Source organism: Capricornis sumatraensis, chromosome 13 (assembly GCF_032405125.1).
Source record: "Capricornis sumatraensis isolate serow.1 chromosome 13, serow.2, whole genome shotgun sequence".
NCBI lineage: Eukaryota > Metazoa > Chordata > Mammalia > Artiodactyla > Bovidae > Capricornis > Capricornis sumatraensis.
The window spans coordinates 60,771,760-60,790,513 of NC_091081.1; the positions used below are offsets into that span (position 1 = coordinate 60,771,760).

The 18,754-nt window shown below is 41.8% G+C and overlaps 1 protein-coding gene across 1 annotated transcript in view; it reads right to left on the bottom strand.

Annotated features, from left to right (window-relative positions):
* Positions 1-8,896: 8,896 nt before the first annotated feature.
* The window catches only part of AHI1 (Abelson helper integration site 1), a 232,452-nt gene continuing 222,594 nt past the window's right edge, over positions 8,897-18,754 (bottom strand). Inside the window, exons 25-26 of the mRNA XM_068984959.1 lie at positions 10,048-10,117; positions 8,897-9,109 (exon numbers count right to left, since the gene is read on the bottom strand). Of these exons, the coding sequence (XP_068841060.1) occupies positions 8,897-9,109; positions 10,048-10,117 (283 nt within the window). The remainder of the gene's footprint in view (positions 9,110-10,047; positions 10,118-18,754) is intronic.

An 18,754-nucleotide genomic window follows, 5' to 3' on the forward strand; every position in this document is an offset into this window, starting at 1 on the left:
TAAGGTTATTGATATTTCTCCCAGCAATCTTGATTCCAGCCTGTGCTTCCTCCAGTCCAGCATTTCTCATGATGTACTCTGCATATAAGTTAAATAAGCAGAGTGACAATATACAGCCCTGATGTACTTCTTTCCCTATTTGGAACCAGTCCACTGTTTCGTATCCAGTTATAACTGTTGCTTCCTGACCTGCATACAGGTTTCTCAAAAGGCAGATCAGGTGGTCTGGTATTCCCATCTCTTTCAGAATTTTCCACAGTTTATTGTGATCCACACAGTCAAAGGCTTTGGCATAGTCAATGAAGCATATGTAGCTGTTTTTCTGGAATTCTCTTGCTTTTTTGATGATTCAGTGGATGTTGGCAATTTGATCTGTGGTTCCTCTGCCTTTTCTAAATCCAGCATGAATATCTGGAAGTTCATCATTCACATACCGTTGAAGCCAGGCTTGGAGAATTTTGAGCATTCCTTCTCTAGCATGCGAGATGAGTGCAATTGTGCAGTAGTTTGAGCATTCTTTGGTATTGCCTTTCTTTGGGATTGGGATGAAAACTTTTACAGTCCTGTGGCCACTTTTGAGTTTTCCAAATTTGCTGGCATATTGAGTGCAGCACTTTCACAGCATCATCTTTTAGGATTTGAAATAGCTCAACTGGAATTCCATCCCCTCCACTAACTTTGTTCATAGTGATGCTTCCTAAGGCCCACTTGACTTTGCATTCCAGGATGTCTGGCTCTAGGTGAGTGATCACACCATCATGGTTATCTGGGTCATTAAGATCTTTTCTGTATAGTTCTTTTGTGTATTCTTGCCACCTTTTCTTAATATCTTCTGCTTCTGTTAGGTCCATACCATTTCTGTCCTTTATTGTGCCCATCTTTGGTATATCCCTTGGTATATTGAATTTTCTTCAAGATATCTCTAGTCTTTCCCATTCTACTGTTTTCCTCTATTTCTTTGCACTGATCACTGAGGAAGGCTCTGTTATCTCTCCTTGCTATTCTTTGGAAGTCTGCATTCAAATGGGTATAGCTTTCCTTTTCTCCTTTGTCTTTCGCTTCTCTTCTTTTCACTGCTATTTGTAAGGCCTCTTCAGACAGCCATTTTGCCTTTTTGTGTTTCTTTTTCTTGGGGATGGTCTTGATCCCTGCCTCCTGTACAATGTCACAAACCTCCATTCATAGTTCATCAGGCACTCTATCTATCAGATCTAGTCCCTTAAATCTATTTCTCACTTCCACTGTATAATAAAAAGGGATTTGATTTAGGTCATACCTGAATGGTCTAGTGGTTTTCCCTACTTTTTTCAATTTAAGTATGAATTTGGCAATAAGGAGTTCATGATCTGAGCCACAGTCAGCTCCCGGTCTTGTTTTTGATGACTGTATACAGCTTCTTCATCTTTGGCTGCCAAGAATATAATCAATCTGATTTCAGTGTTGACCACCTGGTGATGTCCATGTGTAAAGTCTTCTCTTGTGTTGTTGGAAGAGGGTGTTTGCTATGACCAGTGCTTCTCTTGGCAAAACTCTATTAGTCTTTGCCCTGCTTCATTCTGTACTCCAAGGCCAAATTTGCCTGTTACTCCAGGTGTTCCTTGACTTCCTACTTTTTCATTCCAGTCCCCTGTAATGAAAAGGAGATCTTTATTGGGTGTTAGTTCTAAAAGGCCTTGTAGGTCTTCATAGAACCATTCAACTTCAGCTTCTTCAGTGTTACTGTTTGGGGCATAGACTTGGATTACTGTGATATTGAATGGTTTGCCTTGGAAATGAACAGAGATCATTCTGTCATTTTTGAGATTGCATCCATGTACTGCATTTGACTCTTTTGTTGACCATGATACTCCATTTCTTCTAAGGGATTCTTGCCCACAGTAGTAGATATAATGGTCATTTGAGTTAAATTCACCCATTCCAGTCCATTTTTAGTTTGCTGATTCCTAGAATGTCGACGTTCACTCTTGCCATCTCCTGTTTGCCCACTTCCAATTTGCCTTGATTCATGGACCTGACATTCCAGGTTCCTATGCAATATTGCTCTTTACAGTATCGGACCTTGCTTCTATCACCAGTCACATCCACAGCTGGGTACTGTTTTTGCTTTGGCTCCATCCCTTCTTTTTTTCTGGAATTATTTCTCCACTGATCTCCAGTAGCATATTGGGCACCTACCGACTTGGAGAGTTCCTCTTTCAGTATCCTATCATTTTGCCTTTTCATACTGTTCATGGGGTTCTCAAGGCAAGAGTACTGAAGTGGTTTGCCATTCCCTCCTCCAGTGGACCACATTCTGTCAGACCTCTCCACCATGACCTGCCTGTCTTGGGTTGCCCCGCGGGCATGGCTTAGTTTCACTGAGTTAGACAAGGCTGTGGTCCGTGTGACTAGATTGGCTAGTTTTCTGTGATAATGGTTTCAGTGTGTCTGCCCTCTGATGCCCTCTCTCAACACCTACTGTCTTATTTGGGTTTCTCTTACCTTGGATGTGGGATATCTCTTCACAGCTGCTCCAGCAAAGCGCAGCCGGTGCTCCTTACCTTGGACGAGGGGTATCTCCTTAGGGCCACCCCTTCTAACCTTGAATGTGGAGTAGCTCCTCTCGGCCCTCTTGTGCCCGCGCAGCCACCGCTCCTTGGATGTGGGGTTGCTCCTCTGTAGCTTGTCTTTATTGTAAAGTAATTAGCCTCCAATTAAATAATTTTAAAAATACAAAAAATAAAAAGAGAAAAAACAGACTTACATATAGGTACAACACACCTAGTGATCCTCTTAGTTCTGTTTCTCTGAAGAACCATGCCTAGAATACTTGGAGGAGGTGGGAGGGGAGGCAGAGAGCCGGTTCACTAGCTCTACCACTACTGACGTTTTAGTTGTGCTCAATTGTAGTTTCACTGTGGAGGTAGGAAAAGAGAGGAGGAGATTGTACTGATTCTAGTTTCCCAGCATGGGTGACCATCTCATGGCCCTGACCATGATAAGGAAGACAGATACAGCGCAGATAACCCCATAAGAAAACATAGCACATGCTTATCCTTGGAAGACACAGTTTAATATATTCTCCATGCAGCTTTGTCCCCATGCATGAGACCCTCTCCATGCACGACACAGGTGACCTGGAACAGGTAATTTGGTTGTTTGCTCATTCATTCATTCAGTTTCTCACCCCTTCAATAGACTTTTGTGTCCACCAGTATCAGATACTATTCTGAGTTTTGGAGGTACATTGGTGAATGAGAGATAAGTCTGCTTCTTTCAAAATGTGTTCGTTCTAGTTTAGGAAGAGGTGCTAAAAAGTACACAAATGAACCAAGAAAACAATTCCAGAGAGTGATAGATGCAGTGAGGACCATGAAACAGGGCAATGTGATGGAGTAGGGAGTGAGGTCTACCCCAGATCTGATTATCAACTTGAACACATCTGGAACCGATTTAAATGTAGGGACCAGACAGATAGCCTTAGGGTGAGGGGCAAGCTGAGCTTTTGTGTTTGGCTGCAAGCGAAAGTGAAAGTAAAGAGCTCCAGACCCATGTGATGAGTTATTACAGGGACCCCAGGCACAGTGCGATGCGTCCGTGATGCGCTCCTTGATTCCTCATGCTGAAGAGGGGTAGACTGTAACCAAATGAGCCTGTGTAATGGAGCTGCAAGCTGGATGGCCAGGCCAGGCCCAGGGCTGAGTTTATGAACAGCAGCATGAATATCTTCCCTTACAGACCAGAGGCTCCCTGGAGTGAGGGTGATGCCTGGGGGTAGTTATATTCCCAGCCCTAGCACAGTGCTTGGCCCACAGGGTGGATCCTCTGTAAGTATTGGTTGATGACTCAAGGAATCCCTCAGCTGAAGGGGAGGGAGTGGCCACTGCAAAACCAGGGAGCCTTAGCATTCTGCCACAGTTCTTCACACTTGAGAGCAATACTGGCCTCCCTCCATAAAACAAGTCCCGGAGACTCCCAGGTGGGACTGGCCAATTGACTGCAATTTTGTCTCCTTGATTTCAGCACTTGCTGTCCCCAGGGGGACTTGCTTTTAACGCTCCTGCCAAGTATGGTCCCAGGTTCTTTCCTTAAGTTTGTAACTTTGACAGAGCTGGGAATTCACAGGCCTGAGGATTCTTGAAGATGCATTGCATGCTGAGGGAATATAAAGAGAATTCAATAGAACAAGCTGTTAGGTTTATACTGCATAGTTTAATTATCTTCTCATCCTTCCTGGTTCTGGTGCCATGTATGATGCAGAAAGGCTACTCAGTTCCAATCCAGAAAGATGCTCATAGTTTCACAGATGACATGACCCAGGTCTAGGCCCAGCTCCCCAAACAGAGATGACAAAATCTTACTTCCTTTCCACACTAGTACATGCCATTAAAACAGCATTGCTGGATCTAGCAAGTAAAATATATATGCCCAGTTAAATTTGAATTTCAGAGAAATAACAGAATTTTTTAGTTTGTTTCAAATATTGCATCAGATATCCTTACAATACTTATAATAAAAATTATTTTTGTGGTTCATGGGAAATTCAAATTTGACTGGTAGGTCCTATTTTGTCTGGCAACCCTACTTAAGACCAAGAAAGAGATTTTAACTCTGTCACCTGCCTAAGATTTTTCCATCAGATCCTTATTTTGGGTTCCAACCTGAGGTCTCCACACCACCCTCAGGGTTGAGTGGCATTTTTATAACTGTCCCAGTGAGTTCATCCTTTATCTGAGACCCTCTGCTGCAAGTGCTCTATCGCTTAATTGTGTCCGACTCTTTGAGACCCCATGGACTCTATGTAGCCCACCAGGCTCCCCTGTCTATGGGGTTTTCCAGGCAAGAACACTAGGGTGAGTTGCCATTTCCTCCTCCAGGGGATCTTCACGACCCAGGAATCAAACCAATGTCTCCTGCATCTCCTGCTTTGCAGGTAGATTCTACACCATTGAGCCACCTGGGAAGCCCAGTATTGTGATTCTGCCCAAACAGTCACGGACCTCTGTGAGTATAGAATTGGAATCTGAGACCCTACCTAATTTCAATTCTACACATGCAGGGCTTCTTATCTGCCTGAACAGAATCACAATATCTGAACATACAAGATGTCTCATCCACAAAACAGAAAGTACACATTCTGCCACAGGTTTTGTCCATCAGCAGAGGAGAACTTTGTAATTTTCACTGGCTTAGTAAACTCAATTTCCCCATGACCATGTCCTCAAAAATCCCGAGGACAGTAAAATTTCATGGACAGTTGGTAGATATGCAGATAAAAGAAGGCTTCCATGTCTCATACTTATCAGGGGATTAAATAGTCAGCCAACCATATGACATGCCTAGAAGCTATTTTCAGCTCTGTTTTAACCTGTTGAACTCCAGAGAGCAGCTTCTGTATTTTTATCTCATGTTATGCTTCCTTTGAGGCAACAAGTATAGGGCAGTGAGGTAAAAAAAAAAAGAATAACAGCTTTCAAGAAAACAATCTAAAATAAGCACCTGTGTAGTGATTATAAAAATACACAGATTTCCTTTCCTTCTACTGGTAATGTCAAAGCCCACACAATTTGTGATGTGTTTGCATGTGATGCTCATCTAGCCACATGCTTCTTTTCCACTTAACCTTTTAGGTCAGATCTGTTCGGTTTTCTCCCTTCCCCACCACATGATCAAGGCAGTATTTGTTGCTTTCGTATGTTAGAAGCCAATGATAATTCCGTTTGCCCTTAATTCAAATACAAAGGGTAATGACCGTAGGTGCCATAACAAAATATGTCCAAAGATTAGCTGGAATTCCTGGTCCTGGTACATTTACCAAGTTTAGCTTGCCAGGCAATGTCTAAAAGCACCCTAGTCACTTTGCTTAATAAGCATGAGATGGTGAGCTCTTCAATTGATTGATAGATCAGTGGACCTGGCTTTACTCACTGCTGTCATCATCTACTCAGGCTACCATAACAAAACACCACAGACTGAGTGGCTTACGGAACAGAAACTTGTTCTCCCAGAGGTCAGGGAGACTGGAAGTCCAAGGTCAAGATGGTGGCGGATTGAGTTTCTACTGAGGTCTTCCTGCTTGGTGAGCAGATGGCCACCCACCTTCTTTCTGTGTCATCTGGCCTTTCCTGTGTGTGAGCCCCTGGTGTCTCCTTGCATGTCCAAATTTCTTCTTCTTATGAAGACATCAGTCAGATTGGATTAGCACACACCCTAATGGCCTCATTTTAACCTAATTATCTCTCCCAGATGGTTCAGTTGGTAAAAAATCCGCCTGCAATGCAGGAGACGCAGGAGACAAAGGTTCGATCCCTGGGTTGGGAAGATCCCCTGGAGGAGGAAATGGCAACCTACTCCAATATCCTTGCTTGAAAAATCCCACGGACAGAGGAGCGTGATGGGCTACAGTCCAAAGTGTTACAAAGAGTTGGACATGACTAGGTATGCAGGCACTTTGAAGGTACCTCTTTATAAGCTCTCCCTCTAAATACAGTGCCAGGGGTGGGGGTGAGGTTAGGACTTCAATATATGAATTTTGGGTAGACATAGTTCAGCTCATAACAACCACTGTGTGTCCAGTAACTAATTTAGTACCTGACACATGGTAGCAATAAATGTTTGTAGAATTAATGACAGAACTTTGAGAACGTCATTGGTGAGGCAAGTCCCTTAAAAGTTTCTTGCATGGGTTAGTCCAGAGCATTTGATTTTTAAGCTTCTTCTCTACCTATACATTTTTCTGGTCACTGTGGAACAGAAAGTAATCTGACCCATATGAGGTTTGTAACAACCCAATTCCATAGAGATGAGGCTGCCCGGAAGCACATCTCTCCCACTGCAGGCACCGATCCTGTCAATTCCATGTCACATCTGATGCTCCCCATCAGGCTCACGATGGTGGTCGGTGTAACGAGGTTCCCCCAGCTGTCCCTCCCCAGCCCTCTTCTCAGCAGATGCTTGACCTCACCCTGTGGAGGCATGCATCTCCTGCTTCTATTATTTTCTTCAAACTGGGAAGGAAAAAAAATAACCCACCAAAGATCTGCTACTTCTCAGGGGAGAGTGGGCTTCTCAACAGACAATATCCATTGTCTGATCTGAGCTTTGCTCTACTAGTCTTTCAGGGAAAGGAAAAAAAAAAAGAGCCCCAAAACTTTGATCCCTGGGGAGGTGAAGCGGAAGTTGATCTTCACCATTAAATTTTTTTATAGATAGCAAAGTCCATGCTTCCACCTGCATCCAAAGCAGAGGCAGCTGGCAGAACAAAGCAGCAGAGAAAAATAGCTGACCAGAATCTCTTAAATTGCCCATGTACAGGTGCAGCTTGTTTTTCATCTTGGTGGCAGTCACTAGTGATTGACAATGTTTTACCCAAAGGACTTAACCCTTTTTCTCCTAAGTGAACCAGAGTCAAGTCTCATGGTTCAGAAAACAATTCCCACCCCTCTGTCTGTTGTAAAGAAATGCAACACAAATGGATGGCGATAGTACTTTGTTAAGAAACAAAGAACAGAACACTTTCAGACAGAAGTTTTGAAAAATTATCCTTAGGTATTTCCAGCTTTGATGCCAAGGCTGAGAGATATTCCTTTTGTATTTATAGACCCTCAGAGATGGTGCTTGATGGATGCTCCTCTAGAATGAAGGTGACATTGTGTGTTGAATTCTCTAGATGTTCAGTAAGTCTTAGAGTACCTGACCTAGAAAACCAATTCCTGTTTGCCCTCAGGTTTTTTCCATCACCATCAAACAAGTTATTTTAGAGGCTATGCAGCAGAGAGAAGAGACACTGTCACGCAGCCCAGCTTTAAAATTTCCAAAGATGGTGAACGGGGCTGCCTGGCCTCATCGGCTCTGTGCTGATGTGTCTGTTTCCCCCACGACAACTACCAGTGTACCTCACATGGAGTTACTTTTCATACTTGTGCACAAGGACATTAGTCACTTGGGGAGTCCCCCTGGAGGGGTTGAATTTGTGTAGAGTCCAGACAGACAGCCATCTGCATGGTTTTCTCTCCAGCAGTCTCTGGAACTTGCATAGTGGATGGATTGAGGGGTTGTCTGGGGACGAGGGCAGTCTTTAACAAACAAAAGAGCGAACATTGGGAAGGCTGCACGAAGAGCTTTCAGAACCTCCACAAGATGTTCTGAACATGTGGAAAGAGGCCAAGTGCAAAAGAGGAATTACCTCCTAAACATCAAGCCCGCCTAGTGAGAAGGGAAGTTTGTTACTGCTGATTACAAGTTAGCCCTTGGGGAGAAGGCTCCAGAGCCCACAAGTGGACACTTCTGGATCTTCAGCTGGGTCCTGAGCCAAGGGAAAACAACTGTTAAAGAAGTGATGCTATTACAGATCAGATAGCTTCATTTTCTGATAAGTACATTATAAATTACCTTCTCTTAGCACAAGAAACCTCACTGATGAATATTCTTGATCATTTAAATGCCCAAAATACACCACAACATGAGCACAGAGCATGACCTCAATAACTCTCATAGCCATGGAGAAATGGTTTGACTTCTGAATGGAAAAAATGACATGCAGACAACTCTGACACTTCCTTCGAGAGTCTTTGTAAATTTCCAACTATTACACATGCCCAAAAAGCTTCCCACTCTGTGTCTTTGGCCTTAACATGCCTTTGAAAAGAGTGCATGCTAAGCTGAGGGCATCTGTACAGATGTTCAGGTCTCCACACTCAAACCAGTTAATCTGGAAGTAAAATAATCAAAGAAACCCTGTGACCTGGAAAGCAATCTATCTCACTCATAAATCAAACCTTTTGTATAAGTCTGGATATATATCTGTGTGGCCAAAAACTAGTGAGTTTAAACTTCTTGAATTTTCATTCATTATTTTGATCTTAGATGTGGATAACAGCTGCTAGTTAGTGATTGTGCATGAAATAAAATCCCAAGATTATGCAGAAATTATAGCCTCAGTGCCATGGTGATAATCTAATGAGGCAAAAGCTTGGATGCATGTCAACTTCATCTGAACAATAGGTGCTGTCGAGCAGACAGGGACACTGTAGGAAGTGATGCCTTGGAAATAGCACAGTCTAGAATCAGGCGGCCTTACTCCTCTCCATCTGAGTTTATAGCGGGCATATGGAACACGTTTCTGTTCAAGCTGGTTCACAAAAACGTCTGCGTCAGCAGTGAGAATCAACACTAAATTCTCCTTCAATATTTACTCCCTTCATTTGGCCTTATGTCACCATTACAATCTGGAAGCAGCGAACACATGGGCCCAGAGTGACCCACGGGGCAGCTGAGCACCGGTGAGTCTTTTCTCCCTAGACATTCATTCCATGAGGGAGAAACTCTTCCTAATCACCACACAGATTCTAGCAGATTTACACACAACGGGTTGTACAGAATGCCCTAGACTTTGGAATATTCTTGGCCTTGGGAAAAAAAATTTTTTTTTAAGTTTGTAAAGGTAATTACCATTATTTACAGTACTGAGGGCAAAGCCCCACCCTGGGCTTGAGGCCAGGGGATCTCAGACTAGAGTGTATTGAGGTGAGCCAACTCCAAGACAAAAGCACAATTATGCTCACATAAAAACCAACACTGGTGGCAGTGGGTGAAGGAAACACCCACGTAAGGGGGAGGTGTGTGCAGGGAGGGGCTTGCTTTGAAGTTTTGCATAAATCTTGTAAATTTTTTTCCCCCATAGTCCTGAGAATGAGGATTCTGCAGAGGTTGCCATCCTGGGTCTCTTGTTAAGCTGTGCCATAAGGAAATAGACTTCTTTCTTACTCGATTTGCCAATTTTAAAAACTGAACTCTAAATAAAAGCATTTTGGTAGAATGAAGAAAACGGGAAATGTTGTGTAAGGTGTTCTGAAGCTTTCTTCATTTCTTGGCAGAAAGGAACTAAAGCCAAACACAAAAAGAGGTCTTTATGTTTCAAGCCCACTTCACTTGACTCTTCTTTCTGATTCACATCCACTTGTCCACTTAGGAAAGTGGTTAGGCCGTGGGGTTAGAAATAGTGTTGCTGCAGTCCATCTGGTTCTCCAGTCAGAAAATAATTAGCTAATCCCGAAATACACACGTTACCTTTTTGACAACCACCCCGTATCTTTTTATTCTTGCTAGGATGAAGGCCAGATGATTATTCATGCTGATACTATAAATCAGCGACAAGAAAAACTTGTAATGACAATGTAGACATGTTTCAAGAATCCACAGGCACTGCAAGGGGAAGGAGAGGAGTGACAGGGAGATTGGGGCCCACCGAGCACCCCAGCCTGGCCTGGAACGAGTGAGTGCACTGGTTCCCAGAGAGCAGCCTCTCTAGCAGTAGGTGTACTGCCAGGCTCCTCTGTCCATGGAATTCTGCAGGCAAGAATACTGGAGTGGGTTGCCATTCCCTTCTCTAGGGGATCTTCCTGATCCAGGGATTGAACCCAAGATCTCCTGCATTGCAGGTGGATTCTTCACTGAGCCACCAGGGAAGCCCCTAATGCACACTACTTCAGGAGAAAAACCATAGGAAGTTGGATTGTCCTCTTCAATCCAGGAGGAAAATGCTCTTTGAGAAATGGATGTGGACACATGAGGTCCTGGGGCTGTGACCTCAGTGAAGTGCAGGCTGAAGACAATTTGTAGCATCAGCCTGTCTCTCACCACTGCACACGCCAGAGGCCGACACCTGATAGAACTCGAGCCACCAGTCCTGCACACCCAGTTCTTGCCTGCCTGGCAGCCAAGAGGAAAGGGGAATTACAGACAGGCTGGACTTGAAACACTGCTATGGCCCCACCTGAGTTTCAGGTGCCCCAGGGAGTCCTTTCAACCACCTGGAATTGAGGCTGTTTCAAGGTACAGATGCAACCTGTGTTTGTCTTGCTTTTGTTTGCACCTGAATACAAGTACCAGCTGGAAGCCAGAAGGTGTGGGGCATTGCAAACAATTTTAACTTAAATAAAGAACTGAAGAGTTTAAAAGACAGGATACATGTAGAGGCGAGGGAGAGGGGAAAAAGAGGGGAAAGGAAATAGATTTATTAGAGGAAATAGAAAAATACACAGAAATTTGGGTAGGTGTGATACTTGATATGTATTTTCCATGATCTGTTAATATACCTACCTACATTTCACCTTCAACTTAATGATATACAGAAAATAAGCCTGTGGTCCTGTGATCCACCTTGCTGAGTATTGAATGTGCCTATTATGCACCAAGTACTAAAGTAAACACTGGGGATAAATGATGAAAAGATATTGTCATCCTATAGTCAGATGGCAAGTTATCACTTCTGAGACGGCTGCCATGATGATGTACATGGGCCATGATGACATAAAGGGCCAGCTATTTCCCCTTAGAATGGTGAAGGGAGACTAAAGAGGAAATGAGAGAAGACCTTACACAAACCTCTTCTTCACCCCAAAAGCAACACCAAGAGACAAAAATCTGGAATGCATTGGTGATGGTCTTTTCCTATTCATTCATTTTGGACTAGGGTAACATCTCTGCTGCTTCCACGTTTTAGCTATAGTAAACGGTGCTGCCATGAACATAAATATTGGAAAGAAAACCTTTTTCTTAAATGCTACAGGTGGATGTGAATATTTCCAAGGCAACATGCAACTTGAGATTTTTTTAATTTTATTAAAAATGATGTTTATTTTATATCAGAGTATAGCTGACCTACAATGTTGTGTTAGTTTCAGCAACGTGATTCAGTTATACATATATATGTATGTGTGTGTGTGTATATATACGTCTCCACTCTTTTTTGAATTCTTTCCCCCATATAGATTATTTCAGAATATTGAGTTGGGTTCCTTGTGATATACAGTAGGTCCTGTTAGTTATCTATTTTATATATGTTGTTGTTTAGTCACTAAGTTGTGTCCAACTCTGCAACACCATGGACTGTCGCCCATATAGTAGGGCTATAATCCCAAACTCCTAATTTATCCCTCCCTTCCCATCTTTTTCCTTTGTTAACCCTAAGTTTGTTTTCTGTATCTGTGAGTCTGTTTCTGTTCTGCAAATAAAGTTATTTGTATCATTTTTTTACATTCTACTTGTAAGTGATGGCATATGATATTTGTCTTTCTCTGATTTACTTCACTTAGTATAATCTCAGGGCCATGTGTCTTGCTGCAAATGGCATTATTTCATTCTTTTCTACGGTTGAGTACTATTCCATTGTATCTATGTATCACATCTTCTTTATTCACGCATCTGTCAATGGACATTTAGGTTGCTTCCATGTCTTAGCTATAGTAAATACTGCTGCTGTGAACATTAGGGTGCATTAGATTAATTTTTTATCAACCTATTTTTTTTAAAGATGTTTCTGCAAAAGGCAGTAGAAATTTGGAAAATACTATGCTGCTTAACTTTTTCATTTTTTAAATAACAGAATGTCACTTTTTGTCAACTGTGAGGGGGAAAAGCATTCTAAAAAGAAGCCACTTCATTTTAAAATAAAATACAATCTGTAGCTTGGCAAACTCAAGGGCAGTAGTATAATAATTAAGAGGGAAATTTTGGATTCAGACAAACCAGAGATCTAAATCCTGACATCCCAATTTATAAGCTGTGTGATCTCTGACACATAGTGTTACTCTCCTGAACTTGAGTTTTTGTTTTTATTAAAAAAATTTTTTTTTGGCTATGCTGCATGGCATGTGAGATCTTAGTTTTCTGACAAGGAATTGAATCCACACACCCTTGCATTGGAAGTGCAGAGTCTTAACCACTGAACCAGCAGGAAAGTCTCTGTTGTTTTTTTTTTTTTTTTTAAATGGGAGTAATAATGATATCTAATTTGTAAGCTTATTTTAAAAATTAAATAAGATAATTATGCATGTAAAGTCCCTGACAAGGAGCCTAGTAGCTAGCCTATGCTCAGCAAATGGTGGCTATTATTAAAATTAGGCTATTCATGAATAATTCTAGTAATAAATACTTTTCCTTTCCCTGTTAAATTATGACTCTACACAGGACAAAGTGAATTGAAATAATGATCATTTTTTGTGTGGGTACATTTAATGGCTACAGCCTACTAAAAAGGTTAAATAAGTTTTGAGTGGCATGATCTGATAGTGCTGAAGAATGATTTATTTAAGAGGATAAATGTCAAAATCACATTTCCCTGGCTGTGCAGTTAGCATGAGTGTCACAGCGGGGTTACCCACAATGGCTTGTATTCTCAAGAAGCTGACCAGACTAATGTTTATATTCAGGAGTAGCTCCACTAATCCTAAGGACAAATGGAAGATCCAAACTTGAAAGCACATCAGGAGTAAAAGGTAAGGATGTTCAATAACATCTCTAACGTCAGTCATTTAGAAATCTGAATGCAAATTGTCATGACCATCAGCAGACCTGAATTCACTGAACCCAAGCCAAGAAATGTCGAGCCCATCCATCTACCCCAGGCAGCCAGGTCTGTGTGTGATTCCTACACCTCTGCCTTGGGGCACTGGGGGGCTCCTGGAACTTTCTAATGTAAACACGGCTGGGCTGGATATTGGTCTTACTTGTTGAACAAAGAGTTGTTTGAAACTTTTAGATATGCTTTAGATGATAAAAATACAGGGAATGAAAATGCCTAGATTCACTTCCTGGCGTAAACATACATAACATGAAGCAGTGAATTCTTAAAATTGATGCTTAGACTCAGGCATAGTGACACCATGCACTTTATGAGTCTAGGAAACTTTTCTACAGGAAACTATCACAATTATAAGAACAGAGAGGCAAAGATATCAGATTCACAGGCAACAGGATTCAGACAGGCCGATTTTAGAAGGCTTTTGGAGGATTTTTTTTTCCCCCTTCAGGTGAATGGGAATGCAAAATATTATGCAAATCAGATTTTATCTTCTGGATAATTTGCCTCAATAAAAAAAGCTAAAGACATGAAAGGAAGACTACATTCACATTTAAAGACTGTGTTTTCATGTAAATAAAGCGTTGCTCAAAGTGCACTGGGGCTTGAGAAGAGGCAGGCAAAGCTACCACCAGGAGGGACCCTCCATCTTGGATTTCTAGTTTCAGCAGCAGACTTGAGATGGTGGCCAGCTATGGTTCTAACGGTTTAATGTTGAATTCAGTGAATGCCGCTGCTGATGTCAGGCAGGGAAGATGGACAAAGGGAGCCAGAAAAAAAAAGAAGAAAAAGGAAGAGTATGAGAAAAAGAGGGCTTCCCCAAAAGCTCAGCGGTAAAGAATTCGCTCGCAGTACAGGAGACACACACAGGAGACACGTGTTGGATCCCAGGGTCAGGAAGATCCCCTGGAGGAGGAAATGGCAACCCACTCCAGTATTCTTGCCTGGAAAATCTCATGGACCCAAGAGCCTGGTGGGTTGCAAAGAGTTGGACACGACTAGTGACTGAGCACACACTCAGCGAGAAAGAGAAAAGAAAAAAAAAAAGATAAAAGACAGCTGATTGTGGAAGAATGACTAGTGAAGTGTTAGTTGCTCTTGTGACCCCATGGAGGTAGCCTGCCAGTCTCCTCTGTCCATGGGATTTTCCAGACAAGAACACTGGAGAGGGTTGCCATTTCCTTCTCCAGGGAATCTTCCCAACCCAAGGATCAAACCTGGGTTTCCCACATTGCAGGCAGACTCTTTACCACCTGGGCTTCCTTCTTAGATTTCTTCCTAAATTGCCGAGTCTTGTTGGGCATTTAAGATCTTTAAAAAGATTAAATTCTACTTGAGAATATCCTGTAATATTGAGCACAAGCACAGAATTAGAATATATATATATATATACAAAACAACTATATATATATGCTAAATAAATACATAAAACCACTATCAGTCAGTTCAGCTCAGTTCAATCGCTCAGTCGTGTCTGACTCTTGTGACCCCATGAACCACAGCACGCCAGGCTTCCCTGTCCATCACCAACTCCAGAGTTCACTCAAACTCATGTCCATTGAGTCGGTGATGCCATCCAGCCGTCTCATCCTCTGTTGTTCCCTTCTCCTCCTGCCCCAAATCCCTCCCAGCATCAGGGTCTTTTAAAATGAGTCGACTCTTCTCATGAGGTGGCCAAAGTATTGGAGTTTCAGCTTCAGCATCAGTCCTTCCAATGAACACCCAGGACTGATCTCCTTTAGGATGGACTGGTTGGATCTCCTTGCAGTCCAAGGGACTCTCAAGAGTCTTCTCCAACACCACAGTTCAAAAGCATCAATTCTTCGGCGCTCAGCTTTCTTCACAGTCCAACTCTCACATCCATACAAGACCACTGGAAAAACCATAGCCTTGACTAGATGGACCTTTGTTGGCTAAGAAATATCTCTGCTTTTCAATATACTATCTAGGTTGGTCATAACTTTTCTTCCAAGGAGTAAGTGTCTTTTAATTTCATGGCTGTAATCGCCATCTGCAGTGACTCTGGAGCCCCAAAAAACAAAGTCAGCCACTGTTTCCACTGTTTCTCCATCTATTTCCCATGAAGTGATGGGACCAGATACCATGATGTTCGTTTTCTGAACTTTTTCACTCTCCTCTTTCATCAAGAGGCTTTTTTTGTTCCTCTTCACTTTAGTTCAATTTAAAAAAGCATTATCTCAGGCCCACAAGAAATACTACATTGGTTGATATATTATGTATTAATTAAAGTCAAATAGTACACTGATCAATAGATTATCAGTTTCCATGTCATGAGCTAAGTGGTTTTATAGACAATAGATATAGGACACTACAAGGATATAATTACCATTGTTAGTAATTAGGAAATGAATCTTAGTGTTTAAGTTGAGATGAAACTTAAATGGAAACATATACATATTCAGCAGAGGCTTTGGGAAAAAGGGTTTTGAAGTCGAGAACAAGTCAAGGGTTTGAGGAAGCTATGGTCCTTGGGGGACAGTAGTATGGTCTCACTGCAGTATGAACTGAGGGCGTCCACATGCAGTCATGACATGAATAACTGAGGGTAAGGGGGGTCTTTGCTATGCTCAGTTGTGTGGACTTTCAGATATCAACCATGCTTCTAACTTTTGCTGTCACTTCCAAGGTGACTGAATTTCATTTGAGAGTTTGCTGTGATATCAGAGAGCACAGGACTGAATTTATAGGAATAATTCTTCAGCAAACAGGAAAAGGTGGGGTCCTACCCCTGGATTCTGTGACCCTGGACAAGTATGTGAAAGAACGATCTTTCTTTTTATGTTCTGATCCCTCTCTCTTCCATTTTCAGAGCTCTACATAGAAGAGCTCTGACGGGAGTTTTTCTCATGGAAAGGAGAGTGGAAGGATACGGAAGCATTCCTGCATGGTCTCTTGTTCATTTTCCCCTTCCGGTTATTCAGTTTGGGGTTCTATGGTTGCTCTTCTCTAAAACTTGGCCCAGGGAACAGACTTCTCAGGTCCTCTGAATAGGATATGTTTTCAGTAGCAAGGATAAAGGGAAAGACAATCACTGGAGAAGCTACAAATGTCATTGTGTTTACAGGGAGCCTTTGGCAGCTGGGCTGGAACCACCGCCCCTTGCCTGCCTGAGAGGTGAGAACACCTCTCCACCAAGCAAGACGCATCCTATTCATTACCACCTGGAACTTTTCCCTTCTCATGAAAACTTCCAGATTCAAGGTTCCCAGACTTCCTTGGGTTCTCTTGCTTGTAGTCTGAGAAACTCTGACCTTCCAAAGGAAGGACTGTGGACACTGATACACTGTTGATTTCGTTTTTTTAGGTGCAAAATCTCCACTCCCTCAAAAGAAGGACCCTTGTTTGCTAAGGGTCCATCCTTAACACCAATCACTTAACACCTATATCAAATTATACACATCAAGTAGAGAGGAAATTCTTTCACACCAATATGAACAAAGAATTTATTGTTATACAGGAAAATCTATTTTGGAAAAAAATTACTTTTCTTGGAAAAGAAAATTTTTTTCTTTCTCTAGGTTCGAGCAGGGATAATTCCTGTATTTATTTGTGCTCTAAGTTTGCAAAATGGCAGAAGTGTGGCTATCAGAAGGGGATGACACACAGATGGAGGAGGAGTTCTTGTGAGTCTTGTTTATAGGCAGAGGATGAGTTCACGACAGAACTGACCTCAAATCTCCCAGGAGAGAATCCTGTCATATCTACTCCAGACATGCATGCCAAGGGTGACCTGACTGTATAATTCCCCTGCCCAGGGCTGTGTCTTCAGAAAAAGAGCACACAACTCAGAGAACAGGCCAATCTCTCAGCTCAGGATCTTTTCTATATTCTAGATCTTTTTTATTTTAAAATTAAAAAGTGACAAGTCTGTCCTTGGCCATAGGACACTCTATCTACATTCATGTTTGAAAGAAGAAACTACGTTCACTTCATGGAACTGTAGGATTTGCAGCAACTATAGTCTAACAGTCTGTCGCAAGTGTATTGGATGTTTCAGTTTGCCAGACCTGTCATGAGAAATTAATTACAGGATGTTGCAGAAATGGCAAAGCTCCAGCAGCATCTTGCATAGTTTAATATAGCCCCATTTCCCCATTTCAATGTATTTGTGGTTAGATAAATCCTCAGAAATTTACAGCTGCTATAGACTAGTTTATTATGTACTCTGCCTGCACACATGATAAGTATAATAAGAATTTGATGTTCTTAAAGTACATAGATTTCGCTGACATTTCTTTACCACTATGGAAATATTTAGTTGCTAAAAGTAGCATCTGCAGAAACTTCTGAACATTAACTTCTGTAAAACAGGCAGAGATGGTTAAAAACATCACAGTGCTTAGCCACCTTCCATTTATTTGAAACTGAAGAACTGCATCTTGGTAAAAAGTTGTGTGGAGTGTTTCTATAAAATGGTCCCAGGAACAAATAGAAAAAAAATTATTGATTCTCAATTGAAAACACTGAACAACTGAAGCGACCACATTTTTCTTCAGGGAACCTTCTTCCTTTGGTTTCGAGACTGCTTTTTCACAAGCTTCAGTTGTTCATTTTTAACATGGCAACAATCTGTTTTCCTCACCTGCTTACTGTTTCCTCCTTTTGACTTTCTTTTTTCCTTAACTATGATTGTCCCCTCTCAAGTCATCTCATTTCAAGCAACTTTAAAGACTGGCAATGTTGGTGTACTTATATAACTGTTGCATTAAAACAAATTCCTATATTTTCCTCTACAAAATTCTTTCACAATTCTTCACAAGGAACCCAGTGATGATTTAAGAAAAAGTGAACTATCATGAGTAAAAATCAAACTGTTTAGTACTTTTAGACAGAAAAGACATTGAAGTATATAAAGTTGGGCCATTTGGTAATAGAGGGAGAATGCGTTATATGCATGGTTCTTTTATACGTACTTACTTCTGAACCCCCTTTAGATTGTGAGTAGAGGGTAAAATTGTACATTCTTGGCAGCTTTATCCTCCCTGTTCTGAGACCGTCAAAATAACCCATCCATAATCAGCATGAATTTGAGGTGTTAGAAGAGCAACTTTCGAAAAGAAGGGGCTCACAACATATGCCTGATGTAGATTTGAAGAGGATCATTAGAAAAAAGCATTCTTTGTGTTTACAAAACAGATGTTTTTATGTTATCCAGTTCCCGCCTTAACTTAAAAGTATTTCCTATTCATTTTAATAACTAGAGCAGAAAGATATGATGAATGCAGTACCTCATTACCAAGTTCGCTTTCCGGGTCTCTGAAGAGAGTAGCTGTCCACTTTGGCCTAGTAGGTCCATTGTTAACCCTAAATGATGCTGACATCCAATTCTCCTGCAGATAATTGGGTCCATCCATAGACTGAGTTTGCCACTCAGCAGAGCCTTTTGATTGACGT